Here is a 27,723-nt window from a genome sequence, read left to right as displayed (position 1 = left end):
CTGTCCTTATCTCAACCCTTGAGCCCTTTGCATTGTATTTTTCTCCCCTTTTCCCTTTGAGGAGGGGGAGTGAGGGAGTGGTTGTGGTAGAGCTCAGCTGCCCAGCTGAGTAAAACCAACCCTTGGGACAGAAGTTGTCCTGACAAATTCTAGTTTTTACCACACTCATCACTTATTTGCCATATTAAAAAAAAAAAAAAAAAAAAAAAGTTAAACTTACCAGACATGGGAACATAGTGAATAATTAGGACAAACACAGAAGTCTTACAATGTATCACTTGAAGAGGCTGGGTTTCTGTTGTTGTTTTCATTTGTTTTTTAAATGGAAGCATCTAAAATGCTCCATTGAGCACAAAAATCATGCCTGCTTTAGAGACACTCACGTGTTGTCATAAGAACACAGCATATCAGTAGAGAACACAGTATAGACAGAAGGTGTTTAAACTGATAAATGAAGGATTCCAAGTTTTTCTTTCAACAGCATACCCATATTGAAAAAAACACTGCAATATACACCACAGCTTGTGCTTCAAGACTTTGCTGTTAAATTATTGAATCAATATTGTTTTCCATCACTGTATTTTAAAGTTTAAGTTTATTACTTGATTATTCTATTATCAAACTTAAGTGGCAGCCAGCTCATCTCTTTATGTCATTATATCTGCAAACAACTGGAAACATTTCTGAAATGCCTTATTAGTTTGAAGCTGTAAAAGCAGTGTTCTGCTGTTTTACCAACCACTGTTTTATTTTAATTCCCCCCACCTCAGAGAAATACCTACTCTAATCAATCTTTAAAATCATTGTTGATCACTCAGTGCGTGGTCGAACACAAAGAGTAAATACCTAACAGCTACCTCAAGGGTTAGTGATGCAGGTAGCAATAACAAAGATTTAAATCTTCTCCTCCCCATATTTAGAGCAGAATGATTCTGCAACATTCCCTCTCTACCCCTTCACTTGGAACTAAGCATTTTTTTAATCATTTCTGAGATCCTTCATAACTTAATGCCAGTGCAAATGAAGAATTTGTCTTTTACGTCTTCCCTTCCCAGGAGGCAGTGTGTGTTGTCAGAGAAGAAGATGTACTACGTACAGTTTTTCAAGTTTTAAACACAATGGAAGTCAAGGCACTTGATGTAGTTACATAGGTGCAAAAACTTCAGATTACTGACAGTTGTAAGCCCAAGTCACAAAGCAGGATTACCAGGAACTGTGCAACTGGGAATGAGGTGAAATCTCATTTTACTACAGCTTTGGCTTGAAGTCGCCAGAAAGAAGCTTCTTAAGCATTTCAGAATTTCTTCCTTCTGGTGGGGAAGGCCATCTGTCATGATCTGAGGAAAACAAAACAATGGACTTTGTTGATGGAGGAAGCGGGCATTTTTATTTTTGTGTGCTGCCATTGCCCAACTTCAGTCACTTGAAGGGCATTATTTTTAGCCCATTTCTTACCTGGTATTTCTATGGTATTGCGATATAAACTTTGGCCACCATCTACAACCACGGTTATCCCAGTTATGTAAGAAGCAGCTGGAGACAGCAGAAAACACACTACAGGAGAGATCTAATAAAAAGAATGACAATTTTAATCTTTCTTAAACTTCTACCAATTGCTTGTGTCCAAGATGCTTCTGAAAACTGACACAGGCAAGACACAGCTATGTTTTCTTCCCAGTAACAAAAACCACCACAATATTAAAACCACATTTCCAGCTACAAACATCAGGAACATAACAGTTCAACAACTGTAAGCTTTCTAGTACTTTTAAAATACACTTTTTTCCCATATTCATCTTCATTCTTTTGGTCCTCTCTGCTAGAAGTCAACCTTTCCAGAAACCAATGCCAAATACGAAATATTTTAGCTGTAAGAGGCACATAAATTAAATTTTGGTGAAACAGTGAGTACTGAGTTAGTCTCTTGGATGACACTACTACATGCTATTACAAGCTTTTTCCTTTCTTCATACTCTACCACAGTTCAAAATCAAGTCTTTACTGTTCTCCATATAACAAAGTGGTGTAAAAATAGAGACACAGAAATAGGAGCATCACAAATACTCTGAAATACATTACCTCCTCAGGAACAGCTGATCTCTTGGCAGGAACCTTTGGTATGCTCCTTAACCACATCGCTGCACCTTGTTCTCCATAGTTGGCAACAGCAGTTTCTGAAAATACTATTCCCTGTATTAAAACAAAACAAAGTTAAGTTCTCTTTCACATGTTCAAGTTGTGATTGCTGGAAAATTTTAAAGTTCTTCAGATTTTCTGTTGGACTAATCATCTAAACAGCACTTGAATGCAAGTTTTTAAATTGGATGAAATAGTATAGTTTATAAATTAAAAACATAATTTAACGGATAGCCATATGTCTATTCAAGCAGAATAATTCAGATTATTCCAAATCTTCACTGTCACTCCAATAACAATGAAGAGTATAAAGACTGAAAGACTGTTTAGAAATAACAAGCATTTCAAATAAGCTTGCAACAGAAAACTATAAAACCCCAAGAACAAGTTCTTAACTTTTATTTATTTATTGGTAATCTGCAAGAGTACTGGAATGACTTTACTGTGAATTATGGAAGCAGCCATATTTTGCAGTCACATTTCAGACTCTCTCTACTTAGCTGCTACAGAAGAAGCGAGAGGAGACCTTCCTGATGATTACACAGTCCAGCTTAGACTCAAGAGGGAAGATGAAGGCTACAGCAATAGGAACATAAGGCTATGTAGATGAGTTCTGACAGAACATTTTGGACTCAAATTTATATAAGATAACAACATTGTAATTCATTCATGAAGAATATTTCTCTTCTAAGATGTGTGAGATGTGAGCAACTGTCGTTTGGCAAAGGTAACAGAAAGATATAAAGTATCACCCTAACTAGACCATATATTTTTGTCACCAGCACAGTAACACAGTTGGAGAAAAGAAAAAATAAATCCAAACCACTGAAGTGTTTGCCTGTCAAAAGTCTCATTTGACACATGCTATAATTATTATGATTCATTAAGTAATTAGCATGCCTTAAAAATATACACACATAATAATGGTGTCCTAATTACTTATTTCCTAAAGACTTGATAAATCACAAAACAGACAGGAAAAACAAGCCAGTAGACCTTAATATTTAACAAGTCTCCAGATGAATTGGGCCTCACAGAGGCTACCTAAGAGCCGTTACCTGAGAGAACATTACTCATTTTCCATTAAGCATTCTATGGTATGCCAAAAGAAACCAAACCAGGTGTTTTAGCACAGGATTGCTGTGTATCATGTTACTTTTATTCCACAGACTGCAGGAAGATCTTCCTAGAAGGATCTGACATTTATTGTACTGTGAAATAAACTCTGAATGTAGAAGTAGAGGTTGGACTCGATGATCTTGAGGTCTCTTCCAACCTAGAAATTCTGTGAAGTAGTTGGACGGAGTTTACCTTCTTCCTTTTGTTTTCAAGAAAGTAAATGTGCAAAGTAATTTTTTATTAAGAGTGAAGGTTACACAAATCACAACAGATGTCATCTCAGACTTCAAAGCTAGGGCCTCTATATAACCTCTGTATCTGCAGCACTGTGCACTACAAAAATATATCTGGTCTTTCTATAAGATTATTTAAAACAATTGCTACATGCTACCTACTTCCTTAGAAACACGTCAGGCATATTTTAGATGACCTGTGTAGTGGTTTCCTGTCTGCATATACTTGATAAGAAAAAAGAAATACATGTAAATATCAGAACGCACATCTGGAGAAGGTCCACTCCAAACACAGTCTTTTTATGACTAAAACTAACCTAACTTGGCATGCAGAAGCCAAAGTAAAAGAAGTTTTGAGAATCTCTGAATGTATGGCATAATAATTTTTTAAATACAGGAGGAAGCCACAATCATACATGAACCTCATACAGAAAAATAATTGTGAACTCAGATGTGATTGTGTTACTACTGAAAGACAAAACATTCAGTAATTTTATGTGAGGATTTTGTAAAACAGGTCCCCAACTCCTCACAGGTATCTTCTTTTCATTAAGCTAGAGCGGCAGAGTGCCAGTTCAAAGCAGAAGCAATTTTACCCCACGTCTCTGACTTGTCATCCAAACAATATAAAATGCTCTCAAAGGACCTGAGAAACGTAGATGAGAGAATTAAAAACACATAAATAAAAATCCACAAACAGTTGGAGGCTCTAGCTTTTAAAATCCCTTTCAGTCTGAAAGGTTTAACCATAAATACGTGTGGTGGCTAAGTGTAATCATAGCATTTGCGATTACTTACAGGAGCAACACTGTTGATTCTTACTCCGCTGTGGGCCCATTCCAAAGCTAACGTCTTGGTTAGGTTATTCACTGCAGCTCTTGCAGCTCCTGAGTGCCTATTGAGAAAAGAAAGCAAAAGAAGCATCTCCTCCTTCAGCTAACAGTGCCCAATGTTAATCCCACTAAAGCCTCACTCAGTCAGAGCACTGTCCTATGGCTGGACCAGCCACCCAAGATGCAGAAGGATTTTCTAGTTCTTGAACTGTGAAACTGTGATCAAGTTTAAATGAGTTATGCTATAATTTCCTTAAACACGTGTCAATTCAGCAGGAATTTAATTTGAAAGTAGCCTTGCCTATCCATCCACATTTATATACAATTTTATTTTGGAAATTTTGTTCCACTGTTATTCAGAATTAGTTATTTCTTGGTTCAACTGGCAAATATTCTAACAATTTATTCTAACAATCACAGCGACACTTCATCCAGATTTCTGAAGAGCAGAGAAACTTTAACAATTGTAGCTTCAGCACCACCCTGTGGATCTCCACATTTATTCTGTATAAGCTAAACAAGAACGAGGTAATGAAAAAATATCACCCCGTTCCTTGAAAATTTAAGATTTTGAAAACTTTCAACCCTGAATCAGGACAAAGAAAAATAATGTAACACGTGTTCAAATTATGTCTATATTTTCTTCAATAGAAACTCAATACTTAAAAACATAGCTTCAGAAAAGAAGCTCAGATTTTTTCCACTTAGGAACCTGTCAAAGTACAGTATTTTCACATCTTCAAACTTTACTTTGAAACAACTCATTTTCTGAAAAATTTTTTTTTTCAACAAATCGGAACTTTTTGGCATAAAAATTCATCCAGAAGGCTCTGGCTCACATTCATTTTGAAGGTTAAAAAAATAAATAAATAGAACAAATACGGTAAACATATGCCTGTGGAGTGGATGCTGCATTTTAATGCAGACAGCTGTGATTTTTTTTTTGTCAATATAAAAGAACTGTAAACATTGCATTTTTTATACCTTCTCCCAGTCAAGAAAGTAGCAGAGGAAACAGAACTGCATCACAGACTTTCTCCAAGAAGGATAGCTACAAAGTGGCAGTAAAGAGGAAAACAGGAAAGGTAGGCACTATGTGGCCTGAAGGACAAAACCAAAACTTGGTAACACGCTAGGTATGTTCCTCTTACTCCCCATCCAACTCCTGTAACTAATTACACCATCAAAACTTGTAAACTGACAGTAGAAGAAGAAAAGAGGTGCCAAGTTCTTACAAACCCACTAGCAATTTGGAGAGGGAAGAAGCAAAGGTTGTATTTCAGTGCAGCTAGTCCCACCAGCATCCCATTCCCAGTGAAAGCTTTGCTGGCAACTCTTGCTTCATAGTTTCTTACAAAGTAGCTGACAGAGACCAGAGATGTATTTCACCTTGAGGTCTCTTACTGGATTAATAAAAAGACCCTTGCACGTACAGCCAGGTATCATTACTGCTCTCTCTTGACATTAACTAGTGTATTTCTATACTCAGCTGCTGCCCATTGCACACCTTTCCAATATGAAGTATTTAGGAGTAATTAATAGATCTAGGGGTAGAATATAGGAAAATGCAAAAAATAAAATAATTATGTATATTACGACATTCCAGGAAACCCAATTGTCACGGCAGCAGTAATGTTGACAATGACTCCTCCATGCTTCTGCATCCAGGCATTGTACACTGTATGAAGGAGGAAGATAACCTATAAATATCAGAGGAAATGCACACAAATGAACTTGCCAACTGGAAGCCAAATAAGTCCAACTCCAATTACCCTACAGGCTTCCAGTGCAGGTTTAGATAACAACCTGCTCTCTACCACAGCCTCTCCACCTGATCAGTAAGACAGCACACGCAGCCTTGCCCAGCATTTGGCGAGAGCCTTTTGTGGACATCAAGATCTTGTGCCTTCCATGTAAATTACTTTCATTTCCACTTTCATTTCCACTTTCCTAATGTTATCTGAGAATCACAGATCACACTTAAGATTTAACTTTAGATTTACACTCCTGATGGGAGCGAAGTCTCCTCCTGTGTTACTAACTATAGTGGCTATAGGGAAACTATATTTTTTTGTCTTCTGTTATTGCTGTAAAAAAACAAAACAAAACAAACAGACAAACATTCATAATGTTCAGTCCTCACCTGCTTTGCAGCAGTAGAAAGTCCCTGTCAGATTTGTTTCTATGACAGCATTCCAGCCTTTTGCACTGATGGCTTCAGAAGGACTCACGAACTGGCCCCCTCCATTATTCACCAGGAAATCAATCTTCCCATGCAGATTCAGTGTAGTCTTCACCAGAGTTTCTACCTAAAACAGTATGTTTTTGAAGTATGGCAAAGTGCAGCTTAAGCTATATACCCAGTCTCCTTTTCACACGTTTTCTCTCTCATACCCTTTTCCACACATAAGGAGGAGGTACCAGACTTCAGAAAAGCTCAAACACTTGGTATGACAGGTTTAGTGAGGATTTAAGATTGGTCTGTATCTGTGTTTACTTAGGAAATCTTCCTGGTATACTGCACTGAAAGAAGAAGGGATCTTTGCTGCTGAAGGTTTGTAAAAACAAACATAAAAGCCTGCTACTTAAGACCTACTGACATTTTCTACAAGCGCAGGGGCATTCACATCAGATGCTGGAAGAACTCCATATAAGATAGCTATGGATTTTCTTTCATCTGACCCATATACCTGAGTGTTTTTGAATAGAAAATGCAAGTAAACATGTGAAACTAACTTTCTAATGCAGAAGTTTTGAGTATTCACTAAAGCTCTGACATAGGAGTAAGCAACAGCTAATGACCTTCGACAGAGCAAGAGACTTAGGTCATTACCAAACAGAACATGAACTCTAGGAAGTGCTGGAAGTGACGTAACTTGTCTTCTTCAGCAAAAGAAAGGTGAGTATGTGACTAAGCAGATATTTTATAAGCAGGATGAATACTTACGATTAAGATCACTGTCTGGTACTATTTACCTTTGGGTACTCTGAGAGGGTATTAATAGCAAATATCAATAGACGTTTTATTCACTTACTCAAGGAGCTGTCAGTGCAGAAGAGGGGTGTCTTAATTTCATATGGGAGAAAGATATTTGAGATGCTAAACCTAGCTCTAATAGTGACCAAATCTAAGCTACAGGCTGTAAGTTCAACCTTCTGCATTGTTTTCTGTTTTGGAAGTACAGCAGCATCCTCACACGCTCACGCTAAACATAGGAGAACTTCCAATGGGGGATGTATTCTAAAGCATTCAAGGTTTTTGCAGATACCAAAGTGGATGTGTTTTTCCTATTACAAAATAGCGATCAGACATCTATAACAGCCACTTAATAATTTAATATTTACCTCAAGAAACTGGACAAGGGTTTCCTGTGTTTGCAATAGCTATCACAGCCAGAAACCATGGATCAGTTAGTCTACCCAAGCATATGTAAGGATTTAATCTAGTATTTGTGACCACAGAAAACAAAGAAAAAAAAACAACCAAACAACCAAAAAACAGCAACAGCAACAACAATAATATTAAACAATTCTGTTTTCTGAAAGACAGCAAAGGCTGGCAGGCTCTCCAGTCACTGCTCAGATGGTTCCATCTGAAGCAATCTCCACAATGTCGAAGAAGAAGTATTGCTTGCAGTGCTTCTCCCAATTACAGTAAACATGGTGACAGCAGCCACCAGCAGAGTGAGAAAAAGGATCTGGTGGAACACATTTAAATCACAGTGAGAACTAAAGATGATAGCTTTCATTACAAAGTAATCAAAACCCACACAGGAAGAACTTCATAAAAAAGATACTAGACTCTCCTTGGAAGCAGAGAGGGACTCCAGAAGGTTTAGCTAACAGCTTAGGACATACTTTTGGAAAAAAAAAAAGGAAAAAAAGAAAAAAAAAGAACAAATTCAGGCACTTCAGACATAACCAGAAAACTGGAGCTCTTCAATATGGGCCTTTTTTTTTTGTGTGTGTGACTGCAGTTCCAAAATACTATGTAATAGCACGCTCTCCCAGATTACTGGGATGACAGCGCTCGCTGACACCAAGAGAAAAAGGGCAAATGCCCACGTAAATTCAAGGGACCTCTGAGTGGTATTAGAACTCAAGAGGTAAATTACCTGCTACTTCTAGTCCTCAACTAGCTCTTCAGTAGGTATCCTTGCACAGGGAAAACAGGCATTTTTGTGTTATTGCTGTGTAATTTTGAAGTAAGACAACAGGAATCTCTTATCTGCAACTCCCCGCCAAGCTGCACTCTTCCACTACAGGCTTCACACAGGCATTAAGTATTTATATACCAGCTGAGACTGTGCTAAGCTATAATGTTTATTGGAAAAGAAAAGTTACTAGTGAACTCAGACAGAAGGTAAAGTGCTAAATAGTACTGTATTGAGTCCTTCCCAAGGATTCTTATTTGTCAGGTGTCCAAATGATAGGTTTTAGCCTCAGGGTCTGCTCCAGCAGCAGCTGCTGATGGAGCTCAATGTGGAAAGGGGAAACAGCAGAGAATTTTGAACTGCTGTTTTCACTAAATAAGCTCCAGACCTCAGGATAAGGGGTGGATGCACCACCACTGCTTCAGGATAAAGCCACTTGAAGACAGAACACGGAAACCTCAGGTGCACCCAAAGCGGGCATCCCAAAACTCTTTACTTCTCCATATTTAAAAACAAAACAGTTTTGTTATCCTTCACAAAGCAGTCAATGGAAAACTAGCCAAAAGAAGCAGCAGACTCTTTTGACTGAAATAAGTCTGACAGGTTATACCAGTGGTTGAAAATCCTCTATCGAGCAAGATTATTTTTTGCATATTAACTGAAAAGTAAGCTTTGCTAGAAAGATGGAGGGCCTCTGAGGATGAAGATTAAGAGACTTTAAAATATACATTCATTAAGCTATCCCCAGGATATCTGCCAGCAAGCTTCTGCAGCAATTAATTCAGTGCACCTTCTTTAGGGTCTTCCCAAGCCAGAAAGAGCTCTAACAGCCGTACTGCACTCCTTGATGAGAGATGAACCTTCTCATGTTTGAATTTCACAGATCCAAACTAGTGCACACAAGAGGAATGAGCTCTGCTGTCTTCAAAGTTACTTTGAGGAGGCAAAAACAAACAAACAAAAAAAACATACATCCAGCTCAAAGTCAAAGGGGGGGGGGAGGGAGAAAGTATGATGGGACAGAAAAAGGCTGATGGGTTGAGATAAGGGTAATTTAATTAAAGGGAAAAGAAAGAGAAAATAATAATAATAATAATAAAAAAGCACAGGTCACATGGAAGCAGAGAGAGAGAAAAAACAATTATTCTCTACTTCCCATCAAGAAGCAATGTTTGGCCCTGTACTGGGAAGCAGGTCTGCAATACGCAGAGCAGCTGTTTGGGAGGACAGACATCTTCACAACAAGAGCCTCCCCCTTTCTCACCTTTTATTGCTGCACGTGACACCATCCGGTATGGGATATCCCTTTGGTTGGTTTCGGTCAGCTGCCCTGGTGATGTTCCCTACTCACCTCTTGCCCACCCCCAGCCTGCTGGCTTTTGGGGAGGTCTGGAAAGAGAAAGCAATGCTGTGCCAGCACTGCTCAGCAACACACAAAACAGCACTGGGATAGCAGTGCTGTTCTAGCTGTAAGTGCAGAGCACAGCCCTACAGGGGCTACTGTGGATGCGGTTTATGAGAACTTTCTCCAGCAGAAGGTACCTGACAGAGGGTGCTGCGATACAGCATGAAGAAGCCCTAAGAAAGTTCTGGTGTATCTGGAAATGATTAGAGCTTAAAACTAAATGGAAGACAACAACTCCATGATGGAACTTCCAGATAACAGAAGAGACACCAAGTTTCTCCACGTGCCATTGTGGCTAGCTGTACTATAAGATAATGCCTAAGCGTTTCACACAGCACTACAAACCAGGCTTTAACAGCTTCATACTGGCTTTGAAAACTTTTAAAGTTGCTATGGCTGTTTTGACAAATCTGCATTTTTAAAATATGAAACAAAGAAGGAATGGCAGTTTCTTTGGTAGAGATTGCCTCATTTTACCATCCCAGTCCTCTACCACTTTACACAACGCTGCAGTCACCACTACCTCACTTTTAAGTTGATGCAAAAATAAGATTCACCTGCAGAAAATTATTAAGCACGCCAGACTACCCTCTGCAAGCACAGTGACATGGAAGAACACTTTCATGGAAGAACCTCTTTGCTTTCGTGTAGCTTTAATCATGTAAGTTGCCCTCTGACATCTGTCATAAACTATTATATCATACTGCTGATGCTGGTAAATACAAACCTAAAATCCACTAGTAGGTGAAGTGACATATTGCACAGCCTCAGGGTTCTTCTCCTTTAGGAAAAAAAACCTTTAAGTATGTCAGTATAAATATTTTATGTCCTGAGTTGTCCCATGGAGGAAGAATTTTTATTTTTATTTGGCTTGTGCTTGTATATTAGGATACTTCCAGAATTCACATAGCTACTGAAGGTCATTAATGTTTCTTTAAGTTTTGCTAGATTTTAACAGAGACTTTGAAAGGTTAAGAAAAAAAAAATACTGGAATGTTTTATAGCAGTCTTGAGTGAGTGTCAGGTGTCAGTCCAGTGTCAGGTTGGACTTTAAAATTTTTACACAGAAAAAAATTAGAAGATGAATGCAGGATATGAAGGACATGGATGGAGTACTTCTGCTCCTGATCTTTCAATTTTTGTGACAAAAATCTCAACTGTGATAGTAATAAGGATTGAGAGCAATAGTATTGCATGGCTCAAATTGTAACCAAAATTTGAAACATGGCTAGGATTTTTTTTTTCTTAATATGAGCAAAATTGACAACGCAGGGATTGTCTCAATAACTTAACTTGTGTCACCTCACAAGCATTGAGATTCCATGCTCTGACTTCCTGTTTGAAGATGCAAGTCTGAAGGTCTCCATCTTCACAAGTAACCACCCCCCCACTGGTGTCACAAAAATGTGACAGAGAACCACATTACGTAGGCTCCAGCTCAGCCCTAGAACGTAAAAGCTCAGAAGCCTGCTTCTCTTACAAATATTTCAAATAAGTAGGTGCAGTCAGAAAAATATTCGCATTTACAAATGCTTTCTTGCTTAGGTTGCTAACAAACAGTCTTTCCTTGGAAATACACAGCTTTATCTAGATCAATTTAATAGATTTTTACTGCACCTAGAGGAGTACTGAGAGGGCCAGAGATGAATTTGGAGGTCTGAGAATTTATATACATGATATACTCATGACATGTTAAACCCCAAAACAAGATCACTAGTCGTTACCTCCTCTTCTTTGCGGATATTGCACTGCAAGGGAGTCACTTTGGCAGGACTCACGGAAGAAAATGCATTATTCAGTTCTTCTGCAGTGGCTTTTAATCGGTCAAATTTACGAGAGGCAATAACAACACTGCAACCTGTAGAGACAGAATGAAAAATCCTTCAGCTAGCAGTCAAAGCTGCAGTTACCCTAGTTCATAACATCACGGAGACATTTTGTAGGATGTGCATTTCTTAGTCACTGGCTGGAAAATACAACAAAGAAGTTCTAGAAAGAGAGAGAGAAATGACTGATGTCAGGTGCTTCTTAGCAACAAGATCCCACTGTGCCAGGAAAAGAGCAATCAAGAAAAACAACAAAAAGGTTCACTCTCCTTCCTGCAGAAAGGGAGACAGCCAGTGAGTTGCAGAGTCAGCAAAGCAGCTTTCAGACATGACTTTTGCGGCTTCTGCTGAAGGCTGCCTCATTCATCGATTACATGATTTAAAGATGTTTTAGCTAGTCTTGATTACAAAAAAAACATTTGCACCTAAAACCACAAAAATAATCTTACTGTAACTCTGGCTGTAATTTTGACTAGTAGTGAGCAAATCTAATATTCTGCTTTTTAACCCTACAGAGCCTGAAAGAAGGGATGATACCGCTGCAAGATTAACTCTTATCTGCAGACAGCAGGAACAGAGGCTTTCCCACAGCACTTGCACATGCTTTATAATCCTAGCTCAGAAAGCAGAGAAAAATACTAGTCAGGAGCTCAAGCCTTCTGCTTGTGTCAGCATTTGGAGGCTGAAGGACTCATTCTACAGAGCCAGCAATGCAGGCACCAAATTAACAGTAAGCACTTGCACTGCAGTCTCGTCTCCTTTGTCACCAGAGGGCTCAGGACAGCTTTAAGTCTTCAGTGATTGCTACTACACAGACTGAAAGAGATCATACTAGATTAATCCCTCGTACAAATCCACTAGACATACAATTTCATACTATGCATGAGCAAATTACTAGCTTGCCACTGCCAAGTGGGCAGAGAGGGAGGTCTTGCTCTCACTTCCCCATCATCATAATCCTCGTATCCCCACAGAAGCCATTCTTTCCTCACACCAGCTCTGGTGCTCATCTGCTTAAGCATAAATTAATTCAACAAAGTAAACCAGCCAAAAAAACGTTAACATTTTGCCAGGTGCCTTTTTTTCTTTTGATGCTATTTTACTGAGTGGAATTTGGCCTCTCATGTGATCAAACAAACACGAGAATCAACCCAAAATAACTAGTGGGAGTAAGGAGCAGCAAGCTGTTCATTTGGCTCAGGCTCTCTTGTGAAACTATACATCAAATTAAATTAAAAAGAAAAAAAAAATAAAAAAGGAAAGAAGGAGCCAAACTTATAGAAGGAAACGCTGCAACTACATATCCCTAGGAATGAGGTTTCCACCTTTGGTAGTTGGCCATCTTAAAATAACACAGGTAAAGATGTTAGTCTCTAAAGTCTCCTAATTTTTTAAATTAAGGACTCGGTCATTTGCACAATAACCTGACTAACCCTACAGCAGAGTTCATAAAATGACACGCAATCACCAATTAACACAAAACACTGATTTTCTGTAGCACGGTGTCATTTATCAACTTAAGTGCTTATTAATACACCGAAGAATAAAGTCCAGTAGGAGACTATCTTTGCTAGATATGCTAATGTGCCAGATATGCTAAATATGAGCAGGGAGATTCTAATTAGCGGGGAAGACCTGGCACCTACAGCACAAACTGGTACTGCTTCCCTGAAGTCCTTACTTTTCTTCACAAAGAATGACCAGACCTTTTTGTGATAGGGTTGAGGGGAGAAGAGACAGATGCAGTTCCAGACAAATGGTTTAAATCTCTCCAGAAGGCTTTGAAGAAGATTGGTTATAAAAACAAACAATGTACATTGTGACCAGCATTATCTGTCACTGCTCCTACAAGCATTCTCTGTCCAACCAGCCTCCTTTCCAAAAAAATACAGCCTGAAGTACAAGGTATAAATGGATATAGTTCCTGGTCATCATCTTGTAGGAATAGCCAGCATGTCTGCAGATGGAAGTTACACTTGACAGATTTAAGCCACAGATCCTTCTCCATTTTCTCAACATACTTACTAGAGATTCACAGCCTTGTTTTCCATTTAGGATGTCACGGAGAGACATTTTTGTTATTTGCATTTTGCTTGAGATAAATAATGCTGATCAAGTTAAGAACAGTTTTAAGGTAACTGGGTAATACCGACGAACATTGTGACAATGATGCTTAAAAAAGCACCTTCTTAAGGCACTAGCTAAAAACACCTTAAAAAAAATAATGTTTTGTTCCTTGGTAACCCAAAGGCAGCAGAATGAGCCCTTATTTCAGCTCCACAGAACAAGTGGAAAGCTGGACAACAAGGGCCAGGAGAAGAGATGCCTCCCAGTACAGAGTCTTAACAAAGTTCTTCCCTGTGCACAGTGTACATTTAAACAACACAACGCACCCAACGTGGTGGGGCATAACACTTGGTGTTATTTATCCTAATCATGTTTATCTAACATTACCTGAAACCAGTCAGATGCCAATGAACCCTGACATTTATGTTGAAAGCTGCAGAAAAGGTGGTGCAAGGTAGATTACCGAGATGTTTCCACAGAGTGTGCCTTTTCCTCCAGATTTCATCACTTACCTTTAACCAGCATTGAAAGAAAGCCTACAAAGCACATGCTGAAGTACAATACTTGAACTTCAAGACTTCGTTGTCACAAGCACTGACAGGGAATTTCTCCAAGCTTAACACGGGGACAACAGTTCAAAAGCCCGCTCAGCTTCAGCAGCAGCGAGGCATTCAGTTCAACTCAGCCCAGCAGCATTACGAAGAAAACTAACTTCAGAGGGGGGCACGAGTCCCCATTTCCATCCCTTAAAGCCCATCCCTCAAAACACCACCCCCAGAACCCCACAAACCCACGCACCGCCCGCCACGACCCCAAACGCCCCAAACGCCCCACACGAGCACCCCTGCCCGGCTCCCGCTATCCCTCCGGGTCCCCTCTTCCCTTCCCCACCACCACCCCGACCCTCTGCCCGTCCACCTCACGCCCTGCCCGCCCACCTAAGGCCAGCAGGTCGGCGGCGATAGCCTTGCCGATGCCGGTGCCGCCGCCGGTGACGATGGCCACCCGCCCGCTGAAGAGCCCCGCCGCCAGCAGCCCCCGCGCCGCCGCCATTTTCCCCCCCCTTTCTCCCGAGCCGCCGCTCCGCCCCATGCCGCGCCCCGGGACCGGGGCTGTGTCAGCGGGGAAAGGCGGAGGGCAGCGGCTCTCCCGGGGCCCCGAGGAGCTCCCCCTGGCCGCACGGAGCGGCAGCGGGGCCCCGCTGGTGGAGCCGGCAGGTAAGGCGGCCGCGGGGAGCCGGGGGGTGGCGGAGGGGGCACCATTTTCCAGAGGCGCGTCCCTCACAGAGCCATCTTGAGGCGCGCATCAGCCAGGTGGGGGAGAATCCCCGTGTCCCTTTTGGCTTTCTCCTTTGTTAGCCGGCGTCGTTTGCCTCTCCCAGAGCATGTTTCAAGTTTGAACTCATGAAATCGAAGCGAATTATAAAGGAGCATCCTCGCCCCGAAGCTCAGTGTGTGCCAAAGGAAGCTGTGTGACCTCCCCGTCGTGTGGGAGTTCACTTGTGTCCAGGCTCATTCAGCAAAGGGGGACAAGGCAGGAACAGACTTCTGTGTGGGGGCTTAGACCCATGAGGCAACCGCTGGACAAAGTCGCCTTCCAGATGGGTTAATGTTGGCAGAGCGCTTTGATTTTTTTTTTAAAGCACCGTGTTACTTCCAGGAGGCAAGACGTGAAGTGCTGCGGCTGACGCTGCAAGAAATACTTTCCCCACTTTTAATCATCGTGAGCCTCCACAGCTCCCCGTGAGTTATCTCTGGCTGCCCTACATATTTTAGGCAGGCTGCATCAGAGAGATCTTTAATTAATCCCAGGGAGAAGCACTCGTCTGTGCTAGTGAACTAGATTTTCCTACTCTAACCTGCCCACCATCCCGGCTGAGCCACAGGCCGCCCAGGAAAATCCGTCTGGCCTCTCTGTTCATTACTTGTTAGATTTCCTGGAGAGCCCCCTCAAATGATTTTTTTTTCTTCCCTATTGAGATAAGATTCTTGTTTTCTGCAAGCTTTTGGAATTTCTCAATAGCCATAAATAAGAGGCTTAACGCATTCGGTTAAGGTTGTGTGAGCGATGGGTGGGAGGATAAAGGGGAAAGGCATAAAGATCAGAGAGTAAAGAGGCAAGGGAAGGAGACATCCATTCCTTGGCCTGAATGGAGGGTAGCCCCTTCTGCTACAAAACCCATCCACAAAGAACTGAGCCGAGATAACCAATTTTCACAGATATTTTCAGCAAGCCAGTGTCTTCTAGTCAGTGTTGTGGGGGTTGTCTTTGAAACAAGGCTTGAGTGTATCGTTGTGTGAATTGATTTTACTCCCGTGTTTTAGATTCAGAATGATTTAAGCTGAAAAGAAGAAAATCTTATTAACTGAAATCAATTTTAATCTTCTCTTACACTTGTACTTTCTTAGTCACAAAGGAATGTTCATTTTCTTTTGTTGGTAGCATTAAAACATGTTGGTCTGTCACTACATGCAGCCACAGCAGTAAAGTCAGTAAGCAGAAGGCTATTCCTTTATGTTATTCTATAAATGTAATGTTTGGATATGTATTGGGAAGCAGTGTCTGATTAGACAGAAAATTCTTAATTTTAGTATTATGTTTTAACTTGCAGTATGTGTCAGCTTGCATTTGGATGAAAATAAATCGCCATTTAAATCCTCAGTCTTCACTTTTATTTTTTTTTGATGCTAAAACCTGCTTAATTTTGTTTCCTTGATGTATCTATCACCTAAAAACATTAACATTCCAAATTCAAAATGACACATTTAGAAAAAAGAATGCATCAGTAGTTGCTTTTTTCCGCTTGTCAGCCCTTCAGAGTTGTGCAATTAGCACTTCATTCTTTAGCATCTACTTTTGTATTTATAGATTGACTAGGAAAGAACTAGCTCTCTGTTGTGTGTTTTTTTTCAGCTCCCAGATTGTGTCTCAGCTTTGAATGAACTAGTTCGATTTGTTGAGATGAATGGGAAACTGCATTTTCAGAGAAGGCTACTTTTGTCAAAGACAGATTTTGTGCTTTGCCAGCCTATGGCTTAGCTATTCAGCTGATGACATCTGCCAGTCCAGCTCTCTGCCATGCTTTAGAAGTCCTGGCAGCAATATTTACTGCTTTAATATTCCTTACAGCCTGCTGTCCTTTGGGGGGGTTGCGCATTCACCCTGTTTGTGCCCCCCCATATCTTGTAATCCATGTTGGCAAGGGGGAAGGTCTCCGAGTTGTTAAATACCAAACTGAGGAGAGAGACAGATGGCTCCAAACAGGAGAGAAACCTCTGTGGCATCCAGATCCCAGGAGAGGTGTCCCTGGGACCAGCAGTCTCGCAGGGAGGTGAAAGCAGAGATTTAATGAAAAGCAACCTAGCGCTACATATAAAACCTTAAGGTCAAAGATGATTTATGACGGAGGGTTTCTGCTAGTTAGCCTGGAGGAAGATCAACCTGCAGCTCTGGCTGCTGCTGCTTTCCCAGGCCCCACTCCCATGGATGCTCCAGGTTTATGGCTTTCTTCTCATGGAATACCAAATTGCACAAAGTATAACAGCAATCCTTTTTACTCCCTATACAATCCCTATGGTTATTACCAGAAATATGAGGGTGGAGCCATAACTTAACAGAAAAGGGTATGAGTTTCTGTTCCCATACCTCTCTGGACTCTCCCATGGGATTACACCAAAGGCCTCCCCTGAAGTCCCTGCCACTTTCGCCTCCTGTCTGTGCATTCTCTGCTGTGGCTGGTTTTCCTTTTCATCTCCTCTCACTGGTACATGAGAGCCTTTCTATTTCATGACTTCTGCCTTCCTGGTCAGCTCTATCTGATGGTTAGATTCCCTGGCCAATTCATCTCCTCAGGGACTTCCTCACCGGGCAGATACTTTGCTCGCAGGGATATCTGGAGGTACGTCAGTCTAAGTAGGAGATAATCAGGATTTCACTAGCTTTCATCATTGCCTGTAGGAATTTCATTCCAGTGACTTAATTAAAAAAAAAAAAAAAAAAAAAGGAGATACTGAAGACAGGCACCATACTCAAAGTAGAGTTTGTAGTCAGGGCAGATGTAGGGTATCAGTTTGGCACCGGTACACGGGTACATGTTCTAAATAATCAAGCACCCCACTGACACTGTATTAATGATGCTGGAGCATTTCCTTGTCTGCAATTGAAAGTGCTGCGTCCTTAATACCCTGGCATCGTGGATCTGTATCTGCACTTTTATCCGATTGCGAGTCCCCTGAGCCAACTAATTCCTGCTGCAAGAGATACTGTCTAAGTATCTTAGATTATATTTACTGTGCAATGCATTAAGCAATCCTGAATCACTCCCGGGGGACCTTCCAGTTCTTGCTCTGTACAGTTTGGCTCTTCAGCAACTCCTGGGCTGCAGCCAGGTGTTAGAGGAAGCTCTGATCTGCAGCCCCTGAGCATCTGACCCAAATAAGAACTCCAAGGTGCGGTTTTGTGTCAGGATTTTTCAGATAACTTCTTCCCATACAGGATTTAGAATTGACTGTGTTTTCCATTGCACTGCGTGGCTCCAGCTCCTTGCTCTCGAATTGCAGGTTTTGCTCTTTGGGGTCTCCTCATTTTCTCTGAGTAAGGCACTGGCGTGCTTGATTTTCTTGCAGCAGAGAGCAGGGCCAGAAGGGAGAAGGGACCAAGACACAGTCAGGCATCTTCTGAGTAGGAAGGGATGGAAAAAGAGCCTGAGGTGCTAATGCAGGATCCTCGTTTTTAGTTACTGTAAAGGTCAGGCGGGAGTCCAATACGCATTAAAACATCCTGGCAAGAGTGCTGCATGAGTTCCTAAGGAAGGGAAACGGAGATCTTGTGGTTCTTTTACTGAAATAACATTTACTCTTTTACTGAAATAAAAACAGATGCGCTGCCAGGTCCCGGGCTGAGGGCGTTGCTGTGGAGGCGGGACGCTGCGCTCACGTTGGCGTGACCGACTGCGTTCTGCAGCTCCTACGGACGGCACCGTGTAATACAGCAGGGTCCTGGTGGATGGGAAGGAATTGCAATAGGCACCTGCTGGTTCAAGGTGCAGGATGACCCACTTTGGGCAAATGCAGAAGTGAGGGGTAGAATAGCGGAAAAGAGAGAGAACACAGCTTTGCTTTATCATCAGGATCTTTTTTCTAAAAATGTAAGCATTTCTGTTAAGTTTATTCAAGCCTGCTTTGGAATCCACTTGAATTGCTTTGAGGATTTCAAGCCATCCTTCAAGGCGTGCTCCTTTTAAAGTCTTGGTTGTCTTTAAAGACTCTTATGTACATGCCACTCACAGAAGTTTTCCACAGAGTATAATAAATGTAAGGAAACAGATCTCATCCCTGGAAGCAGTGGGAAACTTTGAGTGCTTTGTCTTCATTTCTCATTTAGCAGTCTGGACAAAGAATGTGGAGACAAGGCAGAGACAGCGCTTCAGACTTTAGCTCTAAAAAAAAAGGTAGACCAGCAGTGTTTGGGAATTCTGAATAAGTTAGCATGCAAAAAAATTGACTAATTTGTTTAGTATAAAATTAAAATGCACAGCTGTTCTTGTATGCCATTTCTCAGACTTCAGTAATACTGATCTAGACAGCATTTATCATTCCCTGACATTTGGAAAAGTTACGGAACAGCAGAGGGGAAAAAAAAAAGATCTGATTCATAAAACAGATATTCTGTAAAATGCCCTTGACTTTTAAAAAAAAGTCATTGAAAATGTCATCCAGAAACAATTTAGTGATGCTTTGGAAAGCTCCTCTTCACTACTTTTATTTTTATTTTGCCTGTGTCTTTGGAGTACCACCAGCAGGCGTTTGGGTGCCTCACACGGAGGACGAAGGACTGCAGGGAGAGCAGCGCCCCTGAGCCACGCAGCTTGGCAGCGGAGCTGGTGAGCCCTCGATGCCATCCCAAGGCATTCTGTCCGTGCTGAACTGCAGCTTCAGCGCAGGCCGTCCCGTGCTGGCCAGGCTCTTGTCACCACCTGTGCTGGTCCAGGAGCTGCTCGGCAGCCTCAGCGTGGGGCAGCACCAGCACCGAGTGCTGACAGCGAGAAATGAATGACTGCGTTTGCCGGTTATAACTCGGGACTGGGCAAAATTGGGTCTGGCTGTGCCTGACTGCAGATTGTGTGGCTTGCCCGCTCTTCCCGTTGCTTTTAGCATCCCCACATCCTGATGGTGGGGAGCTCCATTAGCAAACCCATGAAGGTTTTGGTGGAAGGGCTCACCTTACTGTGTCGGACTCGGTGCTTTTGGCAGTCCAGTTTGGGGTCTGATCCTGCTTGGATAAACGCTCAGACCGTGGCCTTTTTTTCTTGCCTCTCTCTCTTTCCTTAAAAAATAAAAGTGCCTTGAAGCTTGTGGATTAAACAGGGAGGGAAAGGTGGGTGTGATCTATGAGCTTTGTTGCTTCCTTTCTCCTATTTTGCTGGCAGGCCACAGGCAGGTGTTTTTCTTTGTGCTTCTGCTATCATTGCACAGACACTTAAAGCAGCTTGCTATGGGCTGCTGCTGTAAGGGTTTTTTTCCCCTCCCCTTCCTTGAACATTTCTTCCTCTAGTGGTGGCTGCATGGTGAACTTGATGATGGAATTAATCTGGCTGAAAATAACATTTTATTTTCTTTTAAAATGCAAAAGGCTTGTTTTCAGTGAGATAAATCCCCCTGTCAAGTTCACCGCAGGCTGCACAGACACTAGCACTGGTAGGGAGGAGCTGTTCCCACCTTGCCTTCTAACGGATCATTCATCACAGCCTGTGTATTTGCTGGATTCAAGGAACTGTAATCTAATTTGAGCTATTTCACTGTGAAATGGAGACAGGCGTTGTTCCCTGCTTCAGCAGGGTATGGTGAGGATACGTATGTAAAAGATCACGTCAAATCACTGAGGTAAGTCCTACTGTTCGTCCCTCTCCCAGCACAAGGTCTGAATTAAATGTGCTTTCTTATATAGGTCTTGCCACCTATTTTTGTAGGGTCTGGGGCTGTATATCCTGCATCGGACCAGTGCATTTTGTCATAACATTGATTGGTGACAGACAGATCTGTCCCAACGGCTGGATGCCTCTGATACCATCCATTTTTCATATGTACAATCTGACAGCAAGCAGATAAGCCCTTTAAAAATACTAGGGATTGGAACTAATCCTTTGGCTAACGTGCACCTAAGCAACACAGATGCAGGCACAAAATCAGAGGAAAGGTTGGGGATGGGGACTGGGGAGGCTACGGAGTGAATGAGGCAGGAGGAGGGGGACCTGTGGCTGGGGAGCTCTCCCTCAAGCTAGATGTCTAGGGTAAATTTTCCCTGATCTCTTCCCCATCCTGTGGGTAACTCACGGTGCTTCTAAAGTACCGGTTGCTTTTTGTTCCTGCAGCTAACCCCCGCGTGATGGGAGTGAAGACACAGTGCCAGTTCTTGTTACGTGTTGTACATGTTATGTGACTATAAAAATAAAAGTTGATGCTCCTCACTGCTTACAGTCTGCATTTTTTCCTCTCATGTCTCCTCTGAGCAGTCGTAAAAAGGTTATTTGTGCAGTAGCAGGGATTTGAGATCAAGGATTTTATTAGCTTGGGGGGAGGCACTTCCTTCCTGTCTGCGTTCAAACCGGATAATTTCTCCTCTGTTAGCAGCAGCAGCAGCAGCAGTCCCTGAAAGCCAATGGAAAAACTTCCTTTGACCTACATGGTGCAAGACCAAGCTCTTAGGCTCCTGTTTTGTGTGTCAAAGATTAATGCTTGGGAAGCATAAGCAGCAGTAGCTTTCCTGCATAGTAACAGAAGACTTGGCTTCTAAAAATTCTTCTTCAGCGTGTTTTTGCAGAGCTGCCTCCCCAGGGTTTTCCATCTGTTTTCACACAGAGATTAATATCAAATTGTTTGGCTAATAAAACGCTCCCTGCTATCTCTCGAATGTCACCATTTCTTTTCCTTTTCTCACACGGACAGTTAGGAGATTCTGCTCTCCCTCTGCGCTCCCACCTGGAGACGGTCATCACGCACATGTCCTGCTTCAGCCCCACAGCAAGGCTTTTAAGGGGTCGAGATCTCAGCGTATGGCTGAAAGAGTTGGTGCTATGGGTGGCTGTGGTGTGCTGCGGGCTGGCCTCATTCTTACTGCAAATAAAGACCAGAGGAAGAACACGCTTTGTGTCCGCTACTGGGATTTCTGCAAGAGACCAGTTTTTGTTGGAAACCACAGAAAATGTTCTCAACAAAATGGGCCGGGGGTGTGAACCTGTTTGACTCAGCAGCAGCCCTGAGGGGTGTGGGGCTGATGGTGGTGTTTCAAGGTGCTGTCTTCAGAGGGTCAGGACGAGGAGAAAAGAGAAAACATCTGCTGTGAAAGCTTAAATCAGGAAGGATCTTTGTGATCTTTTAATACAAGTTAGACTTCCCTACATTAACACCTCTTCTGGTCAAGTACCAGTAACCAAGATACCCGGTCCAGATTTGGAAGTTGCCTTGACGGTACAATTCTCCGCAGCCCCCAGAGATGTACGTCGAGGGACACCTACGCTTTGTTAAAACACCTACCTAACGTCTGCTCTGTATTTGTATGTCAGCTTTTTATCTTGCTCCATCCTCCTCTGCTGGATTCGAGGGATCTTCTTCACCACGTTTTTGTTCCTGATGTAAAGCACACAGATCTGATGAGTATTCGGCATCTTGCCTGACTGGTGAGCGCAAGAACTGGACGCAGATTTCCAGTAGCAATCCCACCTGTGCCAAATTGACAAATAACATCGCGTTGCTCCTCGTTGCCTGGCCAAAACTGACGTAGCCCTTTAGGCTTTGACATTACACCAAGAACTGACATTAGGTTTTCATCTACTGTGAGTTAATGAAGGTCACAGCTAGATAAACTTCGTAAAAACAAACAAACAAACACAAATCTTTGCTTTTAGTTTTGGGTTGTTTTTAAATATTACTGGCAAGTTGTCCCCTTTTCAAGGCGGTATGGGCTGAGCCTGGAACTACAGCCAGGAATTTTGGAAATCTAATCCCAAATTAACTTCCATGTCTCCAGACTTTTAGTAGGTCATCCCAACAGTGATGCTTTCAGCTTCTCAGTGACTCCGAGTCTTCTTTTTTTTTTTTTACCCCATTTGCAGCAGGGGAAATTTGCTGCTGTCTCAGGGGCTTGCTAGGCTTAATCAGGTGATTTTAGGATTTCATAGAGGCCAGACATGAAGTTTTATGGCTGATGCAGTGAAGGGACAGTATTTGTGGTAAATTCAGTATTTTACAGAGCTGTTTTCCAGCATGTCTGCAAATCGAGGCATACGTTTTTTGCATGGCAGGTGTGAACTCGGATGGCAATCCAAAGAGTCTGTTTCCAGCCATGTTGCAGAGCTGGCCAAAATATCCCTGTGCCCAGTGATTTAGGATCTGACTTCTGGGATGTGCTGAATGATTTTGGAATTCCGTTTTATGTGTCCTCTGCTCGCCAGGGAAGATTTATTTTCTGTAATGCAAAAAATAATCTGAACTGTTGGTTTTTTTGAAAACCACACAAAGCCAACTGGCCGTAGCCTTCAGGTGAAAGCGATACAGGTAACAGTTGTGTGCATCCGTGTGTGTGAGCGTGCAAGGCATAAGCAGTTGACCTAAAGTTCTGCAAAAAAAATTCAAAACAAAGCAGTAAAACCTTATAACTGGGAAGATGGGGACCATAATACCAGATCTAAACATGCTCAACATTTTTCTCTGTTCAAGTAAAACAATTTCCCCGGCATTTATTGGGCTATACGTTATGATAACTGTGTTTCTTGGTTTCCTCTTAAAGACACGACTCAGATAATAGGCAGAAATTTTATTATTGGAATATATATATATATAAAAAATATATATATGGATATATATATATTGATATATATAAATTTCTACCTATTATCTGAGCCATTCAACAGAGCTCTTCAGGGTTGTTAAAACATTATTTCTTGTACTTAGACGTGTACATAAATACTTTATGAATATTTGGCAGTTGTGTTTGTAAATGTTACGAAATCTGAGAAGCATTAATCCCGTGTTTTGTAGGTTCAAGGAGCAGGACTTGTCTGCCTTGATGCGTGTTTAATCATGTGGTGTGTTCTTAGGCAGCATTCCCATAGATAACTCTGTCACTTGGTATTAGCGGTAGTTTTGCTTGAATAAGCAGAAACCGAGTCCTTATATCTGTTATAAATATTTATGAAAATTTGTTGTTGTTTTTTCCCTGCACAGTAAGGAGGCTGTGCTGTGGTTTCAAAATCCTTCCCCAGTGAAGTCATCTTAATAGCAATTTTCCTTTAAATCTACTGTATACGTTGCGTTTTAAGGTTTGACAGAAGTGCACAATGCTAAACTGGTAGGGTTTGAAATCTCATTCATTTTGACATCATTTGATTGCTCTTGGTAACATCCTTGCAAGGGGCAGTAAATCAGAAGACACTCAGAGCTCGAGAGGCTGGCACCACCAGAGCTATCAGAAAAGGCCAGTCCTTTAAATTATTCAGCTTGATTTTTGTCTGTGATTTCAGTATTTCTTTTTCACATCAGCCAAAAACATTGTCTTCTGCTTGCTTCCAGCATTGCAGAGGAATGTTAAAGTCACACAATAAGCTGTGCTTGTTTAATCTCTTCTTACAAGTGTTTTAAACTCTTTCCTCTTCAAATAGCTTTTTTTTATTTTTTAATATTTAAAATTGGAACCGAAGAATCAGGATTAGGTGATATGAGAAAACATGCACCCATGGAATAAAATTGATGTGCAGGACAGTAATGAGGATCAGATCTTCAGATGACATTTAAACCGGTTGGAAAGTAACCCTTTAAAGAAAAGTTATGTCATTTTTTTTCTGCTTGGTGTGAAGCAGACACTTTTTCTGCCTTCTCTCTCATTTTAGGCTGGGGATGGAGCGCACAGTTTGGATGTCAGCAGTGGGACATTTTACCAGAACAAAGCATCCCCGGGACCGTTGTCTAATCAGTGGCTTCTAAGTGCAGGAGCTGTTAGCCTGGAAACAAGCCCTACAAGATGCCAAGTGAGGTGCTTGAGAGCAGCAGTGGGATGGAGGAGACCGTGCAGAAAGAGAGCAAGTCCGGGACCCACAGCCCTCGCCACAGCTCCGCGAGGAAGGCGGTGGCAACCACGGTCACCTTTGATGGGGAAGCCACTATGGACCGGAGGAAAAAGAAGAAGAAAGAGTCCCGTCCCGAGTCAGTAATAGTGTATCGGTCGGAGAACGAGAATAAGGTGGAAGAGGAGCAGGCAGATGAAGAAGGAGGGGAGAGGAACTCTGAGGAAGGCTCAAAGTTTCTGGGTCAGTCCTCGGCAGATGGTACGTATCCCTGGGAACATCCACTTCCCATAAACCTTGGTGTCACTGACCACCACGACAGATTCAGGAAAGAGGTTGGGGTGCTTGCTGCCATTTAGAAATGCAGATTAGGAATACCTGCATTCTGGGAAATTCATGCTTTTTACACCTCTGCTTGGATTCACGAGATCTATTGAGGTAGGTTACAGAGGCTGACGGTGGGAGCTACAGGCACAGAAACACAGGGTCCCCTTCCTCGCTCTGTGGGTCCTGTGCGGACCCCAAACAGGAATGCAGGGCCAGGAAGAGGGGAGGCAGTGGCAGGGCCACCCTTCTTGATGCCAGCGTGAGCTGAGCTCAGCTGGAGGCGACTGTGGGACCACCAAGACCGCAGGCAAGGAGAGTTTGAGTTCATAAATGAAAACAAAAAGCACTACAGCCTGATTTGGGGTGTCTCCTGCAGTTCTTTGCAGATGTAAGTCATCGCCCTGTGCTTCGTTTTAAATGTATGCCCTGGTTAGGGATGATCCATAGTTCTGAGCATACTTTATGCCTGTGGTGCTGTGGTCAAGCCCCAGTCTGTGCCTGAAACAACTGCCTGTTAAGTGAAAGGATGGCAGCAGATGGATTGAGGGGCTCTACCTGTGCTAGGGAGCTTTACTCATTATCTAGGATTTGCTGTTTGCCTTCTGCTTGCATAATCTCAGCACAGCTTCCTCTTTAAGACTGATTATTTGGCAAGGTCATCGTAGGCCATCTCAGAGCCACTTTCACTTCTGATGTTTGTCCTGGCTGCCCTTGGAGGGAAGAAGTGTGTGAGGCCGGTCCCGTGGCTAACCCATGAGTGAGCTCTGCGGGCTCTGAAGGGTTTAATGCGAATGCCCACTCCTGGTCCTTCAGCCACCCTGGCTTCCCCGTGATCCTAACCCCAACCCTCACGCTTCCCTGCTGCCTTCCTGTTTGTGTGGGCCACTTGAAACCTCTTGCTTTAAGAGCATGACAAATTCCTCGGAGTTCCTTCACAAGTTGGAATTAAGTCCAGAAGGAAGTGTATCTTTGCCCCACAGACGAGTTTACGCCCCGTGCCACTGCAGGGACCATCCTAAACCAAAAAGTGTGATCTGAACACACATCCCAACACTTTCCTGTTGGGTGCTGTTCTTGATCCCTTAAAATGCAAATGTAATTATATGAGACTTAGTGAATATGAGACGTTGTGATATTCTAAAGATTTAAAAAATAATTTGGATTGAGATACAGTGCAAATATGAAGTAGAATAACAACTACTCAAGTACACCTCCATGGGTGCATGTGCTTATTCCAGTCCTAGAGCCTTATTCATATTTAGCACATTTACACCAAGTATCCCTGCTGTTCAGGAATAAATCTCTGAGGGTAGCAGGGAAAAGAGGCTTACTGTTTTTTAGTCAGTTGCTCTGTCTTGTCTCTTTCCCATATGCTCCTGCAGCATTTTTCTTTCATATATTGTCCCCAGTACAGATGTTGGTGTCTTCTCCCTTGTGATTTCTGTCATCTCATTGGCTTCTCTTCCAATTTCTTCTGCAATAATTGTATCTATACTGCACTGGTTCTTGCATTCCATCTTCTTTTTATTTAACTATTACTCCATCTGCACTGATTCATTTCAGGGTCTTTGGGGATTTACATAAAAATACTCCACAAAGAAAAGAAATCTGATGTGGATGAGTTTATCTGTGTTCGTAGGTGCCTGGAACATGCCTTTAGACAGCCGATACGTCACCTTGACTGGAACAATCACCAGAGGAAAGAAGAAGGGTCAGATGGTGGACATCCATGTCACACTAACAGACAAAGAGCTGCAGGAACTGACTAAGTCAAAGGAACCTCCTAAAGAAGACGTACTTGAGAAGAAAAAGAAATGTGATGTTGGGCTGGACAGGGGGCCCCACATCATCCTCTGGACCATCGTCTGCCTCCCCGTTATTTTCGTGGTGTCCTTCGTGGTTTCATTCTACTATGGAACCATTACATGGTACAACATTTTCTTGGTATACAATGAAGAGAGGACCTTCTGGCACAAAATCACCTTCTGCCCCTTTTTGATCATCTTCTACCCAATTATAATCATGATTGTGTCTTTTTCCCTAGGCCTGTACTCGGCTGTGACCCAGGTGTCATGGTCCTTTGCGGACTGGTGGCATGCTGTCAGGGATATGGAGAAGGGCTTCTGTGGCTGGCTCTGCAGCAAGCTGGGTTTGGAAGATTGTTCTCCGTACAGCATTGTTGAGCTGCTAGATTCTGATAATATCTCAGGTAGTCTCTCTGGCAAGAGCTCTGCGCAGGGTGTTGAGACTTCAGCAGTCTGAGCCTTTGTCCTGACTATTTTGGTCATATGTGAGTGGTTTTCCCTTAGGAAATAACACAGTGGTTTTATATATATATATACATATATTTAAACACAAATAAAATATCAGGCTGGGAGTGCTCTTTAAATGTCACAGAATGCAAGTGTGCTAGCTTCACGTTGTGTTTGTGGGGAGGTGCATGGCTCTCCAGTGATTTGTCATCTGTTTTAGCTAATTACAACTTTGGGGAACAGTGAGAAAACCCAGGGCTGTGGGGCTCAGGCTGTTTTGCAGGTGACAGAGGTATATGGCGAAAAGACCTCTTC

The 27,723-nt window shown here is 42.3% G+C and overlaps 2 protein-coding genes across 3 annotated transcripts; one reads left to right on the top strand and one right to left on the bottom strand.

Moving 5' to 3' along the window:
* Positions 1 to 562: 562 nt before the first annotated feature.
* Positions 563 to 14,826, bottom strand: PECR (peroxisomal trans-2-enoyl-CoA reductase; the record flags this gene model as incomplete). Its single annotated transcript, XM_082763972.1, has 8 exons — positions 563 to 1,337; positions 1,456 to 1,567; positions 2,080 to 2,190; positions 4,287 to 4,383; positions 5,918 to 5,999; positions 6,465 to 6,630; positions 11,605 to 11,738; positions 14,712 to 14,826. 8 exons carry the CDS (start codon positions 14,824 to 14,826, stop codon positions 1,249 to 1,251), a joined length of 906 nt encoding a protein of 301 aa, XP_082620098.1. The 3' UTR covers positions 563 to 1,248.
* A 9,860-nt stretch (positions 14,827 to 24,686) lies between these two features.
* Positions 24,687 to 27,445, top strand: TMEM169 (transmembrane protein 169). 2 transcript variants are annotated; one of them, XM_082763033.1, is made up of 3 exons: positions 24,687 to 25,090; positions 26,796 to 27,084; positions 27,201 to 27,445. In XM_082763033.1, exons 1-3 carry the CDS (start codon positions 24,787 to 24,789, stop codon positions 27,337 to 27,339), a joined length of 732 nt encoding a protein of 243 aa, XP_082619159.1. In that variant the 5' UTR covers positions 24,687 to 24,786; the 3' UTR covers positions 27,340 to 27,445. The 2 variants fall into 2 exon arrangements, with proteins under 2 accessions (XP_082619159.1, XP_082619158.1); XM_082763032.1 differs by having other exon boundaries at positions 26,796 to 27,445.
* The last annotated feature ends 278 nt before the right edge of the window (positions 27,446 to 27,723 follow it).

This window comes from Aythya marila (genome assembly GCF_965140915.1).
Source record: "Aythya marila genome assembly, chromosome: 6".
NCBI classification, from domain to species: domain Eukaryota; kingdom Metazoa; phylum Chordata; class Aves; order Anseriformes; family Anatidae; genus Aythya; species Aythya marila.
This window is presented reverse-complemented; position numbering and strand designations above follow the sequence as displayed.

Bases quoted from the DNA above. Each gene is read 5' to 3' on its own strand.
- TMEM169 (XM_082763032.1), top strand. From the start codon at position 24,787: ATGCCAAGTGAGGTGCTTGAGAGCAGCAGTGGGATGGAGGAGACCGTG. The intron at 25,091-26,795 runs GTACGTATCCCT...CTGTGTTCGTAG, and splicing joins GGGTCAGTCCTCGGCAGATG to GTGCCTGGAACATGCCTTTA.